Source organism: Scyliorhinus torazame, chromosome 16 (genome assembly GCF_047496885.1).
Source record: "Scyliorhinus torazame isolate Kashiwa2021f chromosome 16, sScyTor2.1, whole genome shotgun sequence".
Classification (NCBI taxonomy): Eukaryota; Metazoa; Chordata; class Chondrichthyes; order Carcharhiniformes; family Scyliorhinidae; genus Scyliorhinus; species Scyliorhinus torazame.
Window position 1 is genome coordinate 68,291,912 of NC_092722.1, and position 24,186 is coordinate 68,316,097.

The 24,186-nt window shown below is 63.5% G+C and overlaps 1 protein-coding gene across 2 annotated transcripts in view; it reads right to left on the reverse strand.

Moving 5' to 3' along the window:
• Positions 1-24,186, reverse strand: part of LOC140392859 (polyhomeotic-like protein 1) — a 210,658-nt gene that overhangs the window by 16,426 nt on the left and 170,046 nt on the right. For both annotated transcript variants that reach the window (XM_072478601.1, XM_072478600.1), the window contains one exon: positions 1,235-1,425. In XM_072478601.1, the coding sequence (XP_072334702.1) occupies positions 1,235-1,425 (191 nt within the window). The remainder of the gene's footprint in view (positions 1-1,234; positions 1,426-24,186) is intronic.

Below are 24,186 nucleotides of genomic sequence, written 5' to 3' on the forward strand. Positions count from 1 at the left end.
GAGAGGAGATCGAGCGACAGAGAGGTACAGCGAGGGAAAGAGCGATCGAGAGCGAGGTCAGAGAGCAAGGAGAGAGAGCGAGGAGTGAGAGAGAGTGAGAAACAGAGCGAGGGAGACAGAGAGAACGAGAGAGAGAGACAGAGGCAGAGAAAGAGAGAGAGAGCAACAGAGGGACAGAGAGAGGGAGAGAGAGAGCGTGAGGGAGCAAGTGAGATTGACAGAGAGGAAGAGAGGGAGAGAAAATGAAACATGAAAATCACTTATTGTCACGAGTAGGCTTCAATGAAGTTACTGTGAAAAGCCCCTAGTCGCCACATTCCGGCGCCTGTTCGGGGAGGCTGGTACGGGAATCGAACCGTGCTGCTGGCCTGCCTTGGTCTGCTTTCAAAGCCAGCGATTTAGCCTAGTGAGCTAAACCAGCCCCTGAGAGAGTTGAAGGGAGAGCGAGGGAGAGAGAGACAGAGAGAGAATGAGGGAAAGAGACCGAGAGAGACAGACAGAGCAAGAGCGAGGGTGAGAGAGCAAGATAGAGAGTGAGTGAGAGAGATTGAGGGGGAGTTAGAGGAAGCGAGAGAAAGAGACAGAGAGAGTGCGAGAGGGAGACAGAGAGAGTGCGAGACGGAGACAGAGGGGGAGTGAGACCAGAGACGGAATGGGAGTGCAAGGGGGGTGAGAGCAAGATAGAGACAGAGAGCGAGATAGAGAGACACACACACAGGGACAGAGAGAACGAGAGAGAGCAAGAGACAGAGAGAGGAGATTGGGCGACAGAGAGCGTGAGAGATACAGAGATGGAGAGGGAGAGATAGAGCAAGACGGGAGAGAGAGAGAGATAGAGCAAGAGCGAGAGAGACAGAGAGCGAGAGTGAACGAGAGAGCGAGTGAGCGAGAGCAAGAGAGCGTGGAGAGAGACAGTGAGTGACAGAGTGAAAGACAAAGAGAGAGCACATGGGAGAGAGGGACAGAGAGAATGAGAGAGAGAGAGCAAGTGTGAGAGAGAGTGAGACAGAGCGAGAGAGACAAGAGACCGAGAGAGAGTGAGTGAGAGTAAGAGAGTGAGACAGTGAGAGAATGAGTAAGAGAGCAAGCAAGATAGTGATCCAGACACCCCACAACACAAGAAACCCATGAAGTGAGAATGACAGGCAGTGTTTGCAGAGGGGGCTTTACTGTGTATCGAACCCCTTCCTGTACCTGTCCTGGGAGTGGTTTGATGGGGAGGGATTGTACTTACTGGGAAAGGTTCAGCTCCCTCCTGTATGACGAAGCCCTCGATAACATGCGTCAGGATATGAGGTTTGACAATAGCCTGTGGGGGTTTGATATCTCCCCCATACCGGCTATTAACCTTCAGCAGTGTGGGAGCGTTAAGGGAACTGATCGAGGTCAGAACAGGGGGTCCCGAGTGGATCACCTCCCCCTTCCCTGGGGAGTCAAAGGAGCAAAGATGTCACTGACAGTTCCACTGACAAATCAACTCCATTGCCACATTCCTTACTCACACCCACCTCACACTCAATCTCCCCTTCACACCCTCTTCACACTCACTACCCCCTCATACTTGCACATCCCTTCACATTTGCTCCAATCACTTGCACTCCTCTCCCACTCTCGCTCCTCCCTCACAAACTCCTCAAAGCCAGTCAAGCATCACACTCTCCTCACACTCACTCCCCTCACTCACATTCACACTCTCTCTGTCACACACACTCTCTCACGCGCACTCTCCCTCCCTCATACTCAATCCCCCCACAGTCTGTCACTCACACTCTCTCTCCCTCACACCCACTCCATCCCCCTCACTCTCTCCCTCACACATGCGCCCTCCCTCACACTCACTCCCCCCACACCTGCTTTCTCAGTAACACTCTCCCATCGTCACACCCGCACCCACTCTCGCACCCTCTCCCACCCTCGCACCTTCTCTCCCACCCTCGCACCTTCTCTCCCACCCTCGCACCTTCTCTCCCACCCTCGCACCTTCTCTCCCACCCTCGCACCTCCTCACCCACCCTCGCACCTTCTCTACCACCCTCGCTCCTTCTCTCCCACCCTCGCACCTGCTCTGCAACCCTCGCACCTCCTCACCCACCGTCGCACCTCCTCTCCCACCCTCGCACCTTCTCTCCCACCCTCGCACACGCTCCCACCCTCGCACCTTCTCTCCCACCATCGCACCTTCTCTCCCACCCTCGCACCTTCTCTCCCACCATCGCACCTTCTCTCCCACCCTCGCACCTCCTCTCCCACCCTCGCACCTCTTCTCCCACCCTCGCATCCGCTCCCACCCTCGCACCCTATCTCCCACCCTCGCACCCTATCTCCCACCCTCGCACCTTCTCTCCCACCCTCGCACCTTCTCTCCCACCCTCGCACCTTCTCTCCCACCCTCGCACCTTCTCTCCCACCCTCGCACCTTCTCTCCCACCCTCGCACCTTCTCTCCCACCCTCGCACCTTCTCTCCCACCCTCGCACCTTCTCTCCCACCCTCGCACCTTCTCTCCCACCCTCGCACCTTCTCTCCCACCCTCGCACCTTCTCTCCCACCCTCGCACCTTCTCTCCCACCCTCGCACCCGCTCCCACCCTCGCACCCTATCTCCCACCCTCGCACCCTATCCCCCACCCTCGCACCTTCTCTCCCACCCTCGCACCTTCTCTCCCACCCTCGCACCTTCTCTCCCACCCTCGCACCTTCTCTCCCACCCTCGCACCTTCTCTGCCACCCTCGCACCTTCTCTCCCACCCTCGCACCTTCTCTCCCACCCTCGCACCTTCTCTCCCACTCTCACACCCTCTCCCACTCTCACACCCTCTCCCACTCTCACACCCTCTCCCACTCTCACACCATCTCCCACCCTCTCTCCCACCCTCGCACCCTCTCCCACCCTCGCACCTTCTCTCCCACTTTCGCACCCTCTCCCACCCTCGCACCCTCTCTCCCACCCTCTCTCCCACCCTCGCACCTTCTCTCCCACCCTCGCACCCTCTCCCACCCTCGCACCCGCTCCCACCTTCTCTCCCACCGTCGCACCCTCACCCACTCTCGCACCTTCTCTCCCACCTTCTCTCCCACCATCGCACCTTCTCTCCAACCCTCGCACCTTCTCTCCCACCCTCGCACCCGCTCCCACCATCGCACCAGACCCCACCTTCGCCCCTTGTCTCCCACCCTCGCACATTGTCTCCCACCCTCGCACTTTCTCTCCCACCCTCGCACCTTCTCTCCCACCCTTGTACCCGCTCCCACCTTCTCTCCCCCCTCGCACCCTCACCCACTTTCGCACCTTCTCTCCCACCCTTGCACCCGCTCCCACCCTCGCACCTTGTCTCCCAGTCTCGCACCTTCTCTCCCACCCCCTCTCCCTACCTCGCACCCTCTCCCACCCTCGCACCTTCTCTCCCACCCTCGCACCTTCTCTCCCACCCTCGCACCTTCTCTCCCACCCTCGCACCTTCTCTCACATCCTCGCACCTTCTCTCCCACCCTCGCACCCTCTCCCCCACCCTCGCATCTTCTCTCCCACCCTCGCACCTTCTCTCCCACCCTCGCACCATCTCTCCCACCCTCGCACCTTCTCTCCCACCCTCGCACCTTCACTCCCACCCACTCTCCCACCCTCGCACCTTCTCTCGCACCTTCTTTCCTACCCTCGCACCTTCTCTCCCGCCCTCGCTCCTTCTCTCCCACCCTCGCACCTTCTCTCCCACCCTCGCACCTTCTCTCCCACCTTCTCTCTCACCCTCGCACCGTTTCCCACCCTCGCACCCTCTCTCCCACCCTCGCACCTTCTCTCCCACCCTCGCACCTTCTCTCCCACCCTCGCACCTTCTCTCCCACCCTCGCACCTTCGCTCCCACCCTCGCACCTTCGCTCCCACCCTCGCACCTTCGCTCCCACCCTCGCACCTTCTCTCCCACCCTCGCAACCTCTCCCACCCTCGCACCTTCTCTCCCACCTTCGCACCTTCTCTCCCACCATCTCTCTCACCCTCGGACCCTGTTTCCCAACCTCGCACGCTCTCTCCCACCCTCGCACCTTCTCTCCCACCCTCGCACCTCCTCTCCCACCCTCGCACCTTCTCTCCCACCCTCGCACCTTCGCACCTTCTCTCCCACACTCGCACCGTTTCACAACCTCGCACGCTCTCTCCCACCGTCGCACCTTCTCTCCCACCCTCGCACCTTCTCTCCCACCCTCGCACCTTCTCTCCCACCCTCGCACCTTCTCTCCCACCCTCGCACCTTCTCTCCCACCCTCGCACCCTCTCGCCCTCTCTCCCACCCTCGCATCTTCTCTCCCACCCTCGCACCTTCTCTCCCACCCTTGCACCTTCTCTCCCACCCTCGCACCTTCTCTCCCACCCTCGCACCTTCTCTCCCACCCTCGCACCTTCTCTCCCACCCTCGCACCTTCTCTCCCACCCTCGCACCTTCTCTCCCACCCTCGCACCTTCTCTCCCACCCTCGCACCTTCTCTCCCACCCTCACACCTTCTCTCCCACCCTCACACCTTCTCTCCCGCCGTCTCTCTCACCCTCGCACCGTTTCCCAACATCGCACGCTCTCTCCTACCTTCGCACCTTCTCTCCTACCTTCGCACCTTCTCTCCCACCCTCGCACCTTCTCTCCCACCCTCGCACCTTCTCTCCCACCCTCGCACCTTCTCTCCAACGCTCGCACCTTCTCTCCAACGCTCGCACCTTCTCTCCCACCCTCACACCTTCTCTCCCGCCGTCTCTCTCACCCTCGCACCGTTTCCCAACATCGCACGCTCTCTCCTACCTTCGCACCTTCTCTCCTACCTTCGCACCTTCTCTCCCACCCTCGCACCTTCTCTCCCACCCTCGCACCTTCTCTCCCACCCTCGCACCTTCTTTCCCACGCTCGCACCTTCTCTCCCACCCTTGCACCCTCTCGCCCTCCCTCGCACCCTCTCTCCCACCCTCGCACCTTCTCTCCCACCCTCGCACCTTCTCTCCCACCCTCGCACCTTCTCTCCCACCCTCGCACCTTCTCTCCCACCCTCGCACCTTCTCTCCCATCCTCGCACTTTCTCTCCCACCCTCGCACCTTCTCTCCCACCCTCGCACCTTCTCTCCCACCCTCGTACCCGCTCGCACCCTTGCACCTTCTTTCCCACCCTCGCACTTTCTCTCCCACCCTCATACCCACTCCCTCCCTCGCACCTTCTCTCCCACCCTCGCACCTTCTCTCCCACCCTCGCACCATCTCCCACCCTCGCACCTTCTCTCCCACCCTCGCACCTTCTCTCCCGCCGTCTCTCTCACCCTCGCACCGTTTCCCAACATCGCACGCTCTCTCCTACCTTCGCACCTTCTCTCCCACCCTCGCACCTCCTCTCCCACCCTCGCACCTCCTCTCCCACCCTCGCACCTCCTCTCCCACCCTTGCACCCTCTCGCCCTCCCTCGCACCCTCTCGCCCTCCCTCGCACCTTCTCTCCCACCCTCGCACCTTCTCTCCCACCCTCGCACCTTCTCTCCCACCCTCGCACCTTCTCTCCCTCCCTCGCACCTTCTCTCCCATCCTCGCACTTTCTCTCCCACCCTCGCACCTTCTCTCCCACCCTCGCACCTTCTCTCCCACCCTCGTACCCGCTCGCACCCTCGCACTTTCTCTCCCACCCTCATACCCACTCCCTCCCTCGCAACTTCTCTCCCACCCTCGCACCTTCTCCCCCACCCTCGCATCCCACCCTCGCACCTTCTCTCCCACCCTCGCACTTTCTCTCCCACCCTCGCACCCTCTCCCAGCCTCGCACCTTCTCTCCCACCCTCGCACATTCTCTCCCACCCTTGCACCCTCTCGCCCTCCCTCGCACCCTCTCTCCCACCCTCGCACCTTCTCTCCGACCCTCGCACCTTCTCTCCCACCCTCGCACCTTCTCTCCCACCCTCGCACCTTCTCTCCCACCCTCGCACCTTCTCTCCCACCCTCGCACCTTCTCTCCCACCCTCGCACCTTCTCTCCCTCCCTCGCACCTTCTCTCCCATCCTCGCACTTTCTCTCCCACCCTCGCACCTTCTCTCCCACCCTCGTACCCGCTCGCACCCTCGCACCTTCTTTCCCACCCTCGCACTTTCTCTCCCACCCTCATACCCACTCCCTCCCTCACACCTTCTCTCCCACCCTCGCACCTTCTCTCGCACCCTCGCATCCCACCCTCGCACCTTCTCTCCCACCCTCGCACCTTCTCTCCCACCCTCGCACCCTCTCCCACCCTCGCACCTTTTCTCCCACCCTCGCACCTTCTCTCCCACCATCTCTCTCACCCTCGGACCCTGTTTCCCAACCTCGCACGCTCTCTCCCACCCTCGCACCTTCTCTCCCACCCTCGCACCTCCTCTCCCACCCTCGCACCTTCTCTCCCACCCTCGCACCTTCTCTCCCGCCGTCTCTCTCACCCTTGCACCGTTTCCCAACATCGCACGCTCTCTCCTACCTTCGCACCTTCTCTCCCACCCTCGCACCTCCTCTCCCACCCTCGCACCTTCTCTCCCACTCTCGCACATTCTCTCCCACCCTCGCACCCTCTCGCCCTCCCTCGCACCCTCTCTCCCACCCTCGCACCTTCTCTCCCACCCTCGCACCTTCTCTCCCACCCTCGCACCTTCTCTCCCACCCTCGCACCTTCTCTCCCACCCTCGCACCTTCACTCCCACCTTCGCAACTTCTCTCCCATCCTCGCACCTTCTCTGCAACTCTCGCACTTTCTCTCCCACCCTCGCACCTTCTCTGCCACCCTCGCACCTTCTCTCCCACCCTCGTACCCGCTCGCACCCGCGCACCTTCTTTCCCACCCTCGCACTTTCTCTCCCACCCTCATACCCACTCCCACCCTCGCACCTTCTCTCCCACCCTCGCACCTTCTCTCCCACCCTCGCATCCCACCCTCGCACCTTCTCTCCCACCCTCGCACCTTCTCTCCCACCCTCGCACCTTCTCTCCCACCCTCGCAACATCTCTCCCACACTCGCACCATCTCTCCCACCCTCGCACCCGCTCCCACCCTAGCACCCGCTCCCACCCTCGCACCTTCTCTCCCACCCTCGCACCTTCTCTCCCACCCTTGAAACCTCTCTCCCACCCTCGCACCATCACTCCCACCCTCGCACCTTCTCTCCCACACTCGCACCTTCTCTCCCACACTCGCACCTTCTCTCCCACCCTCGCACCTTCTCTCCCACCCTCGCACCTTCTCTCCCACCCTCGCACCTTCTCTCCCACCCTCGCACCTTCTCTCCCACCCTCGCACCTTCTCTCCCACCCTCGCACCTTCTCTCCCACCCTCGCACCTTCTCTCCCACCCTCGCACCTTCTCTCCCACCCTCGCACCTTCTCTCCCACCTTCTCACCTTCTCTCCCACCCTCGCACCTTCTCTCCCACCCTCGCACCTTCTCTGCCACCCTCGCACCCTGTTTCCCAACCTCGCACGCTCTCTCCCACCCTCGCACCTTGTCTCCCACCCTCGCACCTTCTCTCCCACCCTCGCACCTTCTCTCCCAGTCTCGCACCTTCTCTCCCACTCTCGCACCTTCTCTCCCACCCTCGCACCTTCTCTCCCACCCTCGCACCTTCTCTCCCACCCTCGCACCTTCTCTCCCACCCTCTCACCTTCTCTCCCACCCTCGCACCTTCTCTCCCACCCTCGCACCTTCTCTCCCACCCTCGCACCTTCTCTCCAACCCTCGCACCTTCTCTGCCACCATCGCTCCTCCTCTGCCACCCTCGCACCTCATCTGCCACCCTCGCACCTCCTCTCCCACCCTCGCACCTTCTCTCCCACCCTCGCACCTTCTCTGCCACCATCGCACCTCCTCTGCCACCCTCGCACCTCTTCTGCCACCCTCGCACCTCCTCTCTCACCCTCGCACCTCCTCTCCCAACCTCGCACCTTCTCTCCCACCATCGCACATTCTCTCCCACCCTCGCACCTCCTCTCCCTCCCTCGCACCCTCTCTCCCACCCTCGCACCTTCTCTCCCACCCTCGAACCTTCTCTCCCACCCTCGCACCTTCTCTCCCACCCTCGCACCTTCTCTCCCATCCTCGCACTTTCTCTCCCACCCTCGCACCTTCTCTCCCACCCTCGTACCCGCTCGCACCCTCGCACCTTCTTTCCCACCCTCGCACTTTCTCTCCCACCCTCATACCCACTCCCTCCCTCGCACCTTCTCTCCCACCCTCGCACCTTCTCTCGCACCCTCGCATCCCACCCTCGCACCTTCTCTCCCACCCTCGCACCTTCTCTCCCACCCTCGCACCCTCTCCCACCCTCGCACCTTTTCTCCCACCCTCGCACCTTCTCTCCCACCATCTCTCTCACCCTCGGACCCTGTTTCCCAACCTCGCACGCTCTCTCCCACCCTCGCACCTTCTCTCCCACCCTCGCACCTCCTCTCCCACCCTCGCACCTTCTCTCCCACCCTCGCACCTTCTCTCCCGCCGTCTCTCTCACCCTCGCACCGTTTCCCAACATCGCACGCTCTCTCCTACCTTCGCACCTTCTCTCCCACCCTCGCACCTCCTCTCCCACCCTCGCACCTTCTCTCCCACTCTCGCACATTCTCTCCCACCCTTGCACCCTCTCGCCCTCCCTCGCACCCTCTCTCCCACCCTCGCACCTTCTCTCCCACCCTCGCACCTTCTCTCCCACCCTCGCACCTTCTCTCCCACCCTCGCACCTTCTCTCCCACCCTCGCACCTTCTCTCCCACCCTCGCACCTTCTCTCCCACCTTCGCAACTTCTCTCCCATCCTCGCACCTTCTCTGCAACTCTCGCACTTTCTCTCCCACCCTCGCACCTTCTCTGCCACCCTCGCACCTTCTCTCCCACCCTCGTACCCGCTCGCACCCGCGCACCTTCTTTCCCACCCTCGCACTTTCTCTCCCACCCTCATACCCACTCCCACCCTCGCACCTTCTCTCGCACCCTCGCACCTTCTCTCCCACCCTCGCACCTTCTCTCCCACCCTCGCATCCCACCCTCACACCTTCTCTCCCACCCTCGCACCTTCTCTCCCACCCTCGCACCTTCTCTCCCACCCTCGCAACATCTCTCCCACACTCGCACCATCTCTCCCTCCCTCGCACCCGCTCCCACCCTAGCACCCGCTCCACCCTCGCACCTTCTCTCCCACCCTCGCACCTTCTCTCCCACCCTCGCACCTTCTCTCCCACCCTTGAACCCTCTCTCCCACCCTCGCACCATCTATCCCGCACTCGCACCTTCTCTCCCACCCTTGCACCTTCTCTCGCACCTTCTCTCCCACCCTCGCACCTTCTCTCCCACCCTCGCACCTTCTCTCCCACCCTCGCACCTTCTCTGCCACCCTCGCACCTTCTCTGCCACCCTCGCACCTTCTCTGCCACCCTCGCACCCTGTTTCCCAACCTCGCACGCTCTCTCCCACCCTCGCACCTCCTCTCCCACCCTCGCACCTCCTCTCCCACCCTCGCACCTTCTCTCCCACTCTCGCACATTCTCTCCCACCCTTGCACCCTCTCGCCCTCCCTCGCACCCTCTCTCCCACCCTCGCACCTTCTCTCCCACCCTCGAACCTTCTCTCCCACCCTCGCACCTTCTCTCCCACCCTCGCACCGTCTCTCCCACCCTCGCACCTTCTCTCCCACCCTCGCACCTTCTCTCCCACCTTCGCAACTTCTCTCCCATCCTTGCACCTTCTCTGCAACTCTCGCACTTTCTCTGCCACCCTCGCACCTTCTCTGCCACCCTCGCACCTTCTCTCCCACCATCGTACCCGCTCGCACCCGCGCACCTTCTTTCCCACCCTCGCACTTTCTCTCCCACCCTCATACCCACTCCCACCCTCGCACCTTCTCTCCCACCCTCGCACCTTCTCTCCCACCCTCGCATCCCACCCTCGCACCTTCTCTCCCACCTTCGCACCTTCTCTCCCACCCTCGCACCTTCTCTCCCACCCTCGCAACATCTCTCCCACCCTCGCACCATCTCTCCCACCCTCGCACCATCTCTCCCACCCTCGCACCCGCTCCCACCCTAGCACCCGCTCCCACCCTCGCACCTTCTCTCCCACCCTCGCACCTTCTCTCCCACCCTCGCACCTTCTCTCCCACCCTTGAACCCTCTCTCCCACCCTCGCACCATCTCTCCCGCACTCGCACCTTCTCTCCCACCCTTGCACCTTCTCTCGCACCTTCTCTCCCACCCTCGCACCTTCTCTCCCACCCTCGCACCTTCTCTGCCACCCTCGCACCCTGTTTCCCAACCTCGCACGCTCTCTCCCACCCTCGCACCTTCTCTCCCACCCTCGCACCTCCTCTCCCACCCTCGCACCTCCTTTGCCACCCTCGCACCTTCTCTCCCACCCTCGCACCTACTGTCCCACCCTCGCACCCTCTCTCCAACCATCGCACCTTCTCTCCCACACTGGCACCTTCTCTCCCACCCTCGAACCCTCTCTCCCACCCTCGAACCCTCTCTCCCACCCTCGCACCATCTCTCCCACCCTGGCACCATCTCTCCCACCCTCGCACCTTCTCTCCCACCCTCGCACCTTCTCTCCCACCCTCTCACCTCCTCGCCCACCGTCGCACCCTCTCTGCCACCCTCGCACCATCTTCCCACCCTCCCACCTTCTCTCCCACCCTCGCACCTTCTCTTCCCCCCCTCGCACCTTCTCTCCCACCCTCGCACCCTCTAGCCCTCCCTCGCACCTTCTCTCCCACCCTCGCACCATCTCTCCCACCCTCGCACCTTCTCTCCCACCCTCGCACCTTCTCTCCCACCCTCGCACCTTCTCTCCCACCCTCGCACCTTCTCTCCCACCCTCGCACCATCTCTCCCACCCTCGCACCATCGCTCCCACCCTCGCACCATCGCTCCCACCCTCGCACCCGCTCCCACCCTCGCACCTTCTCTCCCACCCTCGCACCTTCTCTCCCACCCTCGCACCTTCTCTCCCACCCTCGCACCTTCTCTCCCACCCTCGCACCTTCTCTCCCACCCTCGCACCTTCTCTCCCACCCTTGAAACCTCTCTCCCACCCTCGCACCATCTCTCCCACCCTCGCACCTTCTCTCCCACACTCGCACCTTCTCTCCCACCCTCGCACCTTCTCTCCCACCCTCGCACCTTCTCTCCCACCCTCGCACCTTCTCTCCCACCCTCGCACCTTCTCTCCCACCCTCGCACCTTCTCTCCCACCCTCGCACCTTCTCTCCCACCCTCGCACCTTCTCTCCCACCCTCGCACCTTCTCTCCCACCCTCGCACCTTCTCTCCCACCCTCGCACCTTCTCTCCCACCCTCGCACCTTCTCTCCCACCTTCTCACCTTCTCTCCCACCCTCGCACCTTCTCTCCCACCCTCGCACCTTCTCTCCCACCCTCGCACCTTCTCTCCCACCCTCGCACCTTCTCTGCCACCCTCGCACCTTCTCTGCCACCCTCGCACCCTGTTTCCCAACCTCGCACGCTCTCTCCCACCCTCGCACCTTGTCTCCCACCCTCGCATCTTCTCTCCCACCCTCGCACCTTCTCTCCCACCCTCGCACCTTCTCTCCCACCCTCGCACCATCTCTCCCACACTCGCACCCTGTTTCCCAACCTCGCACGCTCTCTCCCACCCTCGCACCTTCTCTCCCACCCTCGCACCTCCTCTCCCACCCTCGCACCTTCTCTCCCACCCTCGCACCATCTCTCCCACACTCGCACCCTGTTTCCCAACCTCGCACGCTCTCTCCCACCCTCGCACCTTCTCTCCCACCCTCGCACCATCTCTCCCACCCTCGCACCTTCTCTCCCACACTCGCACCTTCTCTCCCACCCTCGCACCTTCTCTCCCACCCTCGCACGCTCTCTCCCACCCTCGCACGCTCTCTCCCACCCTCGCACCTTCTCTCCCACCCTCGCACCTTCTCTCCCAGTCTCGCACCTTCTCTCCCACTCTCGCACCTTCTCTCCCACCCTCGCACCTTCTCTCCCACCCTCGCACCTTCTCTCCCACCCTCGCACCTTCTCTCCCACCCTCTCACCTTCTCTCCCACCCTCGCACCTTCTCTCCCACCCTCGCACCTTCGCTCCCACCCTCGCACCTTCTCTCCCACCCTCGCACCTTCTCTCCAACCATCGCACCTTCTCTGCCACCATCGCACCTCCTCTGCCACCCTAGCACCTCATCTGCCACCCTCGCACCTCCTCTCCAACCCTCGCACCTTCTCTCCCACCCTCGCACCTTCTCTGCCACCATCGCACCTCCTCTGCCACCCTCGCACCTCTTCTGCCACCCTCGCACCTCCTCTCTCACCCTCGCACCTCCTCTCCCAACCTCGCACCTTCTCTCCCACCATCGCACATTCTCTCCCACCCTCGCACCTCCTCTCCCGCCCTCGCACCCTCTCTCCCACCCTCGCACCTTCTCTCCCACCCTCGCACCTTCTCTCCCACCCTCGCACCTTCTCTCCCACCCTCACACCTTCTCTCCCATCCTCGCACTTTCTCTCCCACCCTCGCACCTTCTCTCCCACCCTCGTACCCGCTCGCACCCTCGCACCTTCTTTCCCACCCTCGCACTTTCTCTCCCACCCTCATACCCACTTCCTCCCTCGCACCTTCTCTCCCACCCTCGCACCTTCTCTCGCACCCTCGCATCCCACCCTCGCACCTTCTCTCCCACCCTCGCACCTTCTCTCCCACCCTCGCACCTTCTCTCCCACCCTCGCACCCTCTCCCACCCTCGCACCTTTTCTCCCACCCTCGCACCTTCTCTCCCACCATCTCTCTCACCCTCGGACCCTGTTTCCATACCTCGCACGCTCTCTCCCACCCTCGCACCTTCTCTCCCACCCTCGCATCCACTCTCCCACCCTCGCACCTTCTCTCCCACCCTCGCACCTTCTCTCCCACCTTCGCACCTTCTCTCCCACACTCGCACCGTTTCACAACCTCGCACGCTCTCTCCCACCGTCGCACCTTCTCTCCCACCCTCGCACCTCCTCTCCCACCCTCGCACCTCCTCTCCCACCCTCGCACCTTCTCTCCCACCCTCGCACATTCTCTCCCACCCTCGCACCTTCTCTCCCACCCTCGCACCTTCTCTCCCACCCTCGCACCTTCTCTCCCACCCTCGCACCTTCTCTCCCACCCTCGCACCCTCTCGCCCTCTCTCCCACCCTCGCATCTTCTCTCCCATCCTCGCACCTTCTCTCCCACCCTCGCACCTTCTCTCCCACCCTCGCACCTTCTCTACCACCCTCGCACCTTCTCTCCCACCCTCGCACCTTCTCTCCCACCCTCGCACCTTCTCTCCCACCCTCGCACCTTCTCTCCCATCCTCGCACTTTCTCTCCCACCCTCGCACCTTCTCTCCCACCCTTGCACCTTCTCTCCCACCCTCGTACCCGCTTGCACCCTTGCACCTTCTTTCCCACCCTCGCACTTTCTCTCCCACCCTCATACCCACTCCCTCCCTCGCAACTTCTCTCCCACTCTCGCACCTTCAACCCCACCCTCGCATCCCACCCTCGCACCTTCTCTCCCACCCTCGCACCTTCTCTCCCACCCTCGCACCCTCTCCCACCCTCGCACCTTCTCTCCCGCCGTCTCTCTCACCCTCGCACCGTTTCCCAACATCGCACGCTCTCTCCTACCTTCGCACCTTCTCTCCCACCCTCGCACCTCCTCTCCCACCCTCGCACCTTCTCTCCCACTCTCGCACATTCTCTCCCACCCTTGCACCTTCTCTCCCACCCTCGCACCTTCTCTCCCACCCTCGCACCTTCTCTCCCACCCTTGCACCTTCTCTCCCACCCTCGCACCTTCTCTCCCACCTTCGCAACTTCTCTCCCATCCTCGCACCTTCTCTGCAACTCTCGCACTTTCTCTCCCACCCTCGCACCTTCTCTGCCACCCTCGCACCTTCTCTCCCACCCTCGTACCCGCTCGCACCTTCTTTCCCACCCTCGCACCTTCTCTCCCACCCTTGCATCCCACCCTCGCACCTTCTCTCCCACCCTCGCACCTTCTCTCCCACCCTCGCACCATCTCTCCCACACTCGCACCATCTCTCCCACCCTCGCACCCGCTCCCACCCTCGCACCTTCTCTCCCACCCTCGCTCCTTCTCTCCCACCCTTGCACCTTCTCTCCCACCCTTGAACCCTCTCTCCCACCCTCGCACCATCTCTCCCGCACTCGCACCTTCTCTCCCACCCTTGCACCTTCTCTCGCACCTTCTCTCCCACCCTCGCACCTTCTCTCCCACCCTCGCACCTTCTCTCCCACCCTCGCACCTTCTCTGCCACCCTCGCACCCTGTTTCCCAACCTCGCACGCTCTCTCCCACCCTCGCACCTTCTCTCCCACCCTCGCACCTCCTCTCCCACCCTCGCACCTCCTCTCCCACCCTCGCACCTCCTTTGCCACCCTCGCACATTCTCTCCCACCCTCGCACCTTCTCTCCCACCCTCGCACCCTCTCTCCAACCATCGCACCTTCTCTCCCACACTGGCACCTTCTCTCCCACCCTCTCACCTCCTCACCCACCGTCGCACCCTCTCTGCCACCCTCGCACCTTCTTCCCACCCTCCCACCTTCTCTCCCACCCTCGCACCTTCTCTCCCCCCCTCGCACCTTCTCTTCCCCCCCTCGCACCTTCTCTCCCACCCTCGCACCCTCTAGCCCTCCCTCGCACCTTCGCTCCCACCCTCGCACCATCTCTCCCACCCTCGCACCTTCTCTCCCACCCTCGCACCTTCTCTCCCACCCTCGCACCTTCTCTCCCACCCTCGCACCATCTCTCCCACCCTCGCACCATCTCTCCCACCCTCGCACCATCGCTCCCACCCTAGCACCCGCTCCCACCCTCGCACCTTCTCTCCCACCCTCGCACCTTCTCTCCCACCCTCGCACCTTCTCTCCCACCCTCGCACCTTCTCTCCCACCCTCGCACCTTCTCTCCCACCCTTGAAACCTCTCTCCCACCCTCGCACCATCTCTCCCACCCTCGCACCTTCTCTCCCAACCTCCCACCTTCTCTCCCACTCTCACACCCTCTCCCACCCTCTCCCACTCTCACACACTCTCCCACTCTCACACCCTCTCCCACCCTCTATGCCACCCTCGCACCCTCTCCCACCCTCGCACCTTCTCTCCCACTTTCGCACCTTCTCTCCCACCCTCGCACCCTCTCTCCCACCCTCGCACCTTCTCTCCCACCCTCGCACCTTCTCTCCCACCCTCGCACCTCCTCTCCCACCCTCGCACCTTCTCTCCCACCCTCGCACCATCTCTCCCACACTCGCACCCTGTTTCCCAACCTCGCACGCTCTCTCCCACCCTCGCACCTTCTCTCCCACCCTCGCACCATCTCTCCCACCCTCGCACCTTCACTCCCACCCTCGCACCTTCTCTCCCACCCTCGCACCTTCTCTCCCACCCTCGCACCTTCTCTCCCACCCTCGCACGCTCTCTCCCACCCTCGCACCTTCTCTCCCACCCTCGCACCTTCTCTCCCAGTCTCGCACCTTCTCTCCCACTCTCGCACCTTCTCTACCACCCTCGCACCTTCTCTCCCACCCTCGCACCTTCTCTCCCACCCTCGCACCTTCTCTCCCACCCTCTCACCTTCTCTCCCACCCTCGCACCTTCTCTCCCACCCTCGCACCTTCTCTCCCACCCTCGCACCTTCTCTCCAACCATCGCACCTTCTCTGCCACCATCGCACCTCCTCTGCCACCCTCGCACCTCATCTGCCACCCTCGCACCTCCTCTCCAACCCTCGCACCTTCTCTCCCACCCTCGCACCTTCTCTGCCACCATCGCACCTCCTCTGCCACCCTCGCACCTCTTCTGCCACCCTCGCACCTCCTCTCTCACCCTCGCACCTCCTCTCTCACCCTCACACCTTCTCTCCCACCCTTGAAACCTCTCTCCCACCCTCGCACCATCTCTCCCACCCTCGCACCTTCTCTCCCAACCTCCCACCTTCTCTCCCACTCTCACACCCTCTCCCACCCTCTCCCACTCTCACACACTCTCCCACTCTCACACCCTCTCCCACCCTCTATGCCACCCTCGCACCCTCTCCCACCCTCGCACCTTCTCTCCCACTTTCGCACCCTCGCACCTTCTCTCCCACCCTCGCACCCTCTCTCCCACCCTCGCACCTTCTCTCCCACCCTCGCACCTTCTCTCCCACCCTCGCACCTCCTCTCCCACCCTCGCACCTTCTCTCCCACCCTCGCACCATCTCTCCCACACTCGCACCCTGTTTCCCAACCTCGCACGCTCTCTCCCACCCTCGCACCTTCTCTCCCACCCTCGCACCATCTCTCCCACCCTCGCACCTTCACTCCCACCCTCGCACCTTCTCTCCCACCCTCGCACCTTCTCTCCCACCCTCGCACCTTCTCTCCCACCCTCGCACGCTCTCTCCCACCCTCGCACCTTCTCTCCCACCCTCGCACCTTCTCTCCCAGTCTCGCACCTTCTCTCCCACTCTCGCACCTTCTCTCCCACCCTCGCACCTTCTCTCCCACCCTCGCACCTTCTCTCCCACCCTCGCACCTTCTCTCCCACCCTCTCACCTTCTCTCCCACCCTCGCACCTTCTCTCCCACCCTCGCACCTTCTCTCCCACCCTCGCACCTTCTCTCCAACCATCGCACCTTCTCTGCCACCATCGCACCTCCTCTGCCACCCTCGCACCTCATCTGCCACCCTCGCACCTCCTCTCCAACCCTCGCACCTTCTCTCCCACCCTCGCACCTTCTCTGCCACCATCGCACCTCCTCTGCCACCCTCGCACCTCTTCTGCCACCCTCGCACCTCCTCTCTCACCCTCACACCTCCTCTCCCAACCTCGCACCTTCTCTCCCACCATCGCACATTCTCTCCCACCCTCGCACCTCCTCTCCCTCCCTCGCACCCTCTCTCCCACCCTCGCACCTTCTCTCCCACCCTCGCACCTTCTCTCCCACCCTCGCACCTTCTCTCCCACCCTCGCACCTTCTCTCCCATCCTCGCACTTTCTCTCCCACCCTCGCACCTTCTCTCCCACCCTCGTACCCGCTCGCACCCTCGCACCTTCTTTCCCACCCTCGCACTTTCTCTCCCACCCTCATACCCACTCCCTCCCTCGCACCTTCTCTCCCACCCTCGCACCTTCTCTCGCACCCTCGCATCCCACCCTCGCACCTTCTCTCCCACCCTCGCACCTTCTCTCCCACCCTCGCACCTTCTCTCCCACCCTCGCACCCTCTCCCACCCTCGCACCTTTTCTCCCACCCTCGCACCTTCTCTCCCACCATCTCTCTCACCCTCGGACCCTGTTTCCCAACCTCGCACGCTCTCTCCCACCCTCGCACCTTCTCTCCCACCCTCGCACCTCCTCTCCCACCCTCGCACCTTCTCTCCCACCCTCGCACCTTCTCTCCCACCTTCGCACCTTCTCTCCAACACTCGCACCGTTTCACAACCTCGCACGCTCTCTCCCACCGTCGCACCTTCTCTCCCACCCTCGCACCTCCTCTCCCACCCTCGCACCTCCTCTCCCACCCTCGCACCTTCTCTCCCACCCTCGCACATTCTCTCTCACCCTCGCACCTTCTCTCCCACCCTCGCACCTTCTCTCCCACCCTCGCACCTTCTCTCCCACACTCGCACCTTCTCTCCCACCCTCGCACCCTCTCGCCCTCTCTCCCACCCTCGCATCTTCTCTCCCACCCTCGCACCTTCTCTCCCACCCTCGCACCTTCTCTCCCACCCTCGCACCTTCTCTCCCACCCTCGCACCTTCTCTCCCACCCTCGCACCTTCTCTCCCACCCTCGCACCTTCTCTCCCACCCTCGCACCTTCTCTCCCACCCTCGCACCTTCTCTCCCACCCTCGCACCTTCTCTCCCATCCTCGCACTTTCTCTCCCACACTCGCACCTTCTCTCCCACCCTTGCACCTTCTCTCCCACCCTCGTACCCGCTTGCACCCTTGCACCTTCTTTCCCACCCTCGCACTTTCTCTCCCACCCTCATACCCACTCCCTCCCTCGCAACTTCTCTCCCACTCTCGCACCTTCTCCCCCACCCTCGCATCCCACTCTCGCACCTTCTCTCCCACCCTCGCACCTTCTCTACCACCCTCGCACCCTCTCCCACCCTCGCACCTTCTCTCCCACCCTCGCACCTTCTCTCCCGCCGTCTCTCTCACCCTCGCACCGTTTCCCAACATCGCACGCTCTCTCCTACCTTCGCACCTTCTCTCCCACCCTCGCACCTCCTCTCCCACCCTCGCACCTCCTCTCCCACCCTCGCACCTTCTCTCCCACTCTCGCACATTCTCTCCCACCCTTGCACCTTCTCTCCCACCCTCGCACCTTCTCTCCCACCCTCGCACCTTCTCTCCCACCCTCGCACCTTCTCTCCCACCTTCGCAACTTCTCTCCCATCCTCGCACCTTCTCTGCAACTCTCGCACTTTCTCTCCCACCCTCGCACCTTCTCTGCCACCCTCGCACCTTCTCTCCCACCCTCGTACCCGCTCGCACCTTCTTTCCCACCCTCGCACTTTCTCTCCCACCCTCATACCCACTCCCACCCTCGCACCTTCTCTCCCACCCTCGCACCTTCTCTCCCACCCTTGCATCCCACCCTCGCACCTTCTCTCCCACCCTCGCACCTTCTCTCCCACCCTCGCACCATCTCTCCCACACTCGCACCATCTCTCCCACCCTCGCACCCGCTCCCACCCTCGCACCTTCTCTCCCACCCTCGCTCCTTCTCTCCCACCCTTGCACCTTCTCTCCCACCCTTGAACCCTCTCTCCCACCCTCGCACCATCTCTCCCGCACTCGCACCTTCTCTCCCACCCTTGCACCTTCTCTCGCACCTTCTCTCCCACCCTCGCACCTTCTCTCCCACCCTCGCACCTTCTCTCCCACCCTCGCACCTTCTCTGCCACCCTCGCACCCTGTTTCCCAACCTCGCACGCTCTCTCCCACCCTCGCACCTTCTCTCCCACCCTCGCACCTCCTCTCCCACCCTCGCACCTCCTCTCCCACCCTCGCACCTCCTTTGCCACCCTCGCACATTCTCTCCCACCCTCGCACCTTCTCTCCCACCCTCGCACCCTCTCTCCAACCATCGCACCTTCTCTCCCACACTGGCACCTTCTCTCCCACCCTCTCACCTCCTCACCCACCGTCGCACCCTCTCTGCCACCCTCGCACCTTCTTCCCACCCTCCCACCTTCTCTCCCACCCTCGCACCTTCTCTCCCCCCCTCGCACCTTCTCTTCCCCCCCTCGCACCTTCTCTCCCACCCTCGCACCCTCTAGCCCTCCCTCGCACCTTCGCTCCCACCCTCGCACCATCTCTCCCACCTTCTCTCCCACCCTCGCACCTTCTCTCCCACCCTCGCACCTTCTCTCCCACCCTCGCACCATCTCTCCCACCCTCGCACCATCTCTCCCACCCTCGCACCATCGCTCCCACCCTAGCACCCGCTCCCACCCTCGCACCTTCTCTCCCACCCTCGCACCTTCTCTCCCACCCTCGCACCTTCTCTCCCACCCTTGAAACCTCTCTCCCACCCTCGCACCTTCTCTCCCAACCTCCCACCTTCTCTCCCACTCTCACACCCTCTCCCACCCTCTCCCACTCTCACACACTCTCCCACTCTCACACCCTCTCCCACCCTCTATGCCACCCTCGCACCCTCTCCCACCCTCGCACCTTCTCTCCCACTTTCGCACCCTCGCACCTTCTCTCCCACCCTCGCACCCTCTCTCCCACCCTCGCACCTTCTCTCCCACCCTCGCACCCTCTCCCACCCTCGCACCTTCTCTCCCACCCTTGCACCCGCTCCCACCTTCTCTCCCACCGTCGCACCCTCACCCACTCTCGCACCTTCTCTCCCACCCTCGCACCTTCTCTCCCACCCTCGCACCTCCTCTCCCACCCTCGCACCTCCTCTCCCACCCTCGCACCCGCTCCCGCCCTCGCACCTTCTCTCCCACCCTCGCACCCGCTCCCACCCTCTCTCCCACTCTCGCACCTTCTCTCCCAGTCTTGCACCTTCTCTCCCACCCTCTCTCTCACCCTCGCACCTTCTCTCCCACCCCCGCACCTTCTCTCCCACCCTTGCACCCTCTCCCACCCTCACACCTTCTCTCCCACCCTCACACCTTCTCTCCCACCCTCGCAAGTTCTCTCCCACCCCCGCAAGTTCTCTCCCACCCCCGCACCCGCTCCCACCCTCGCACCAGCTCCCACCCTCGCACCTTGTCTCCCACCCTCGCACCTCGTCTCCCACACTCGCACCTCGTCTCCCACCCTCGCACCTCGTCTCCCACCCTCGCACCTCGTCTCCCACCCTCGCACCTCGTCTCCCACCCTCGCACCTCGTCTCCCACCCTCGCACCTCGTCTCCCACCCTCGCACCTTGTCTCCCACCCTCGCACCTCGTCTCCCACCCTCGCACCTTGTCTCCCACCCTCGCACCTTCTCTCCCACCTTTGCACCCGCTCCCACCTTCTCTCCCACCCTCGCACCTTCTCTCCCACCTTTGCACCCGCTCCCACCCTCGCACCTTGTCTCCCACCCTCGCACCTTCTCTCCCAGTCTCGCACCTTCTCTCCCACCCTCTCTCCCTACCTCGCACCCTCTCCCACCCTCGCACCTTCTCTCCCACCCTCGCACCTTCTCTCCCACCCTCGCACCTTCTCTCACATCCTCGCACCTTCTCTCCCACCCTCGCACCCTCTCCCCCGCCCTCGCACCCTCTCTCCCACCCTCGCACCCTCTCTCCCACCCTCGCACCTTCTCTCCCACCCTCGCACTTTCTCTCCCACTCTCGCACCTTCTCTCCCACCCTCGTACCTTCACTCCCACCCTCGCACCTTCTCTCCCACCCTCGCACCTTCTCTCCCACCCTCGCGCCATCTCTCCCACCCTCGCACCTTCTCTCCCACCCTCGCACCTTCTCTCCCACCCTCTCCCCCGCCCTCGCACCCTCTCTCCCACCCTCGCACCTTCTCTCCCACCCTCGCACTTTCTCTCCCACCCTCGCACCTTCTCTCCCACCCTCGCACCTTCTCTCCCACCCTCGCACCTTCTCTCCCACCCTCGCACCTTCTCTCCCACCCTCGCACCTCCTCTCCCTCCCTCGCACCCTCTCTCCCACCCTCGCACCTTCTCTCCCACCCTCGCACCTTCTCTCCCACCCTCGCACCTTCTCTCCCACCCTCGCACCTTCTCTCCCACCCTCGCACCTTCTCTCCCACCCTCTCCCCCGCCCTCGCACCCTCTCTCCCACCCTCGCACCTTCTCTCCCACCCTCGCACTTTCTCTCCCACCCTCGCAACTTCTCTCCCACCCTCGCACCTTCTCTCCCACCCTCGCACCTTCTCTCCCACCCTCGCACCTCCTCTCCCTCCCTCGCACCCTCTCTCCCACCCTCGCACCTTCTCTCCCACCCTCGCACCTTCTCTCCCACCCTCGCACCTTCTCTCCCACCCTCGCACCTTCTCTCCCACCCTCGCACCTTCTCTCCCATCCTCGCACTTTCTCTCCCACCCTCGCACCTTCTTTCCCACCCTCGCACTTTCTCTCCCACCCTCATACCCACTCCCTCCCTCGCACGTTCTCTCCCACCCTCGCATCCCACCCTCGCACCTTCTCTCCCACCCTCGCACCTTCTCTCCCACCCTCGCACCTTCTCTCCCACCCTCGCACCCTCTCCCACCCTCGCACCTTTTCTCCCACCCTCGCACCTTCTCTCCCACCATCTCTCTCACCCTCGGACCCTGTTTCCCAACCTCGCACGCTCTCTCCCACCCTCGCACCTTCTCTCCCACCCTCGCACCTCCTCTCCCACCCTCGCACCTCCTCTCCCACCCTCGCACCTTCTCTCCCACCCTCGCACCTTCTCTCCCACCTTCGCACCTTCTCTCCCACACTCGCACCGTTTCACAACCTCGCACGCTCTCTCCCACCGTCGCACCTTCTCTCCCACCCTCGCACCTCCTCTCCCACCCTCGCAACTTCTCTCCCACCCTCGCACCTTCTCTCCCACCCTCGCACCTTCTCTCCCACCCTCGCACCTTCTCTCCCACCCTCGCACCTTCTCTCCCACCCTCGCACCTTCTCTCCCACCCTCGCACCTTCTCTCCCACCCTCGCACCTTCTCTCCCACCCTCACACCTTCTCTCCCGCCGTCTCTCTCACCCTCGCACCGTTTCCCAACATCGCACGCTCTCTCCTACCTTCGCACCTTCTCTCCCACCCTCGCACCTCCTCTCCCACCCTCGCACCTTCTCTCCCACTCTCGCACCTTCTCTCCCACCCTTGCACCCTCTCGCCCTCCCTCGCACCCTCTCTCCCACCCTCGCACCTTCTCTCCCACCCTCGCACCTTCTCTCCCACCCTCGCACCTTCTCTCCCACCCACGCACCTTCTCTCCCACCCTCGCACCTTCTCTCCCACATTCGCAACTTCTCTCCCATCCTCGCACCTTCTCTGCAACTCTCGCACTTTCTCTCCCACCCTCGCACCTTCTCTCCCACCCTCGCACCTTCTCTCCCACCCTCGTACCCGCTCGCACCCTCGCACCTTCTTTCCCACCCTCGCACTTTCTCTCCCACCCTCGCACTTTCTCTCCCACCCTCTTACCCACTCCCACCCTCGCACCTTCTCGCCCACCCTCGCACCTTCTCGCCCACCCTCGCACCTTCTCTCCCACCCTCGCACCTTCTCTCCCACCCTCGCACCTTTTCTCCCACCCTCGCACCTTCTCTCCCACCCTCGCACTTTCTCTCCCACCCTCGCACCTTCTCTCCCACCCTCGCACCATCTCTCCCACCCTCGCACCCGCTCCCACCCTCGCACCTCCTCTCCCACCCTCGCACCTTCTCTCCCACCCTCGCACCTTCTCTCCCACCCTTGAACCCTCTCTCAAACCCTCGCACCATCTCTCCCACACTCGCACCTTCTCTCCCACCCTTGCACCTTCTCTCGCACCTTCTCTCCCACCCTCGCACCTTCTCTCCCACCCTCGCACCTTCTCTCCCACCCTCGCACCTTCTCTCCCACCCTCGCACCCTGTTTCCCAAACTCGCACGCTCTCTCCCACCCTCGCACCTTCTCTCCCACCCTCGCACCTCCTCTCCCACCCTCGCACCTCCTTTGCCACCCTCGCACCTTCTCTCCCACCCTCGCACCTTCTCTCCCACCCTCGCACCATCTCTCCAACCCTCGCACCTTCTCTCCCACACTGGCACCTTCTCTCCCACCCTCGAACCCTCTCTCCCACCCTCGAACCCTCTCTCCCACCCTCGCACCATCTCTCCCACCCTGGCACCATCTCTCCCACCCTCGCACCTTCTCTCCCACCCTCGCACCTTCTCTCCCACCCTCGCACCTTCTCTCCCACCCTCGCACCTTCTCTCCCACCCTCTCACCTCCTCGCCCACCGTCGCACCCTCTCTCCCACCCTCCCACCTTCTCTCCCACCCTCGCACCTTCTCTCCCACCCTCGCACCTTCTCTCCCACCCTCGCACCCTCTAGCCCTCCCTCGCACCATCTCTCCCACCCTCGCACCTTCTCTCCCACCCTCGCACCTTCTCTCCCACCCTCGCACCTTCTCTCCCACCCTCGCACCTTCTCTCCCACCCTCGCACCATCTCTCCCACCATCGCTCCCACCCTCGCACCCGGTCCCACCCTAGCACCCGCTCCCACCATTGCACCTTCTCTCCCACCCTCGCACCTTCTCTCCCACCCTCCCACCTTCTCTCCCACCCTTGAAACCTCTCTCCCATCCTCGCACCATCTCTCCCACACTCGCACCTTCTCTCCCACCCTCGCACCTTCTCTCCCACCCTCGCACCTTCTCTCCCACCCTCGCACCTTCTCTCCCACCCTCGCACCCTCTAGCCCTCCCTCGCACCTTCTCTCCCACCCTCGCACCATCTCTCCCACCCTCGCACCTTCTCTCCCACCCTCGCACCTTCTCTCCCACCCTCGCACCTTCTCTCCCACCCTCGCACCTTCTCTCCCACCCTCGCACCATCTCTCCCACCCTCGCACCATCGCTCCCACCCTAGCACCCGCTCCCACCCTAGCACCCGCTCCCACCATCGCACCTTCTCTCCCACCCTCGCACCTTCTCTCCCACCCTCCCACCTTCTCTCCCACC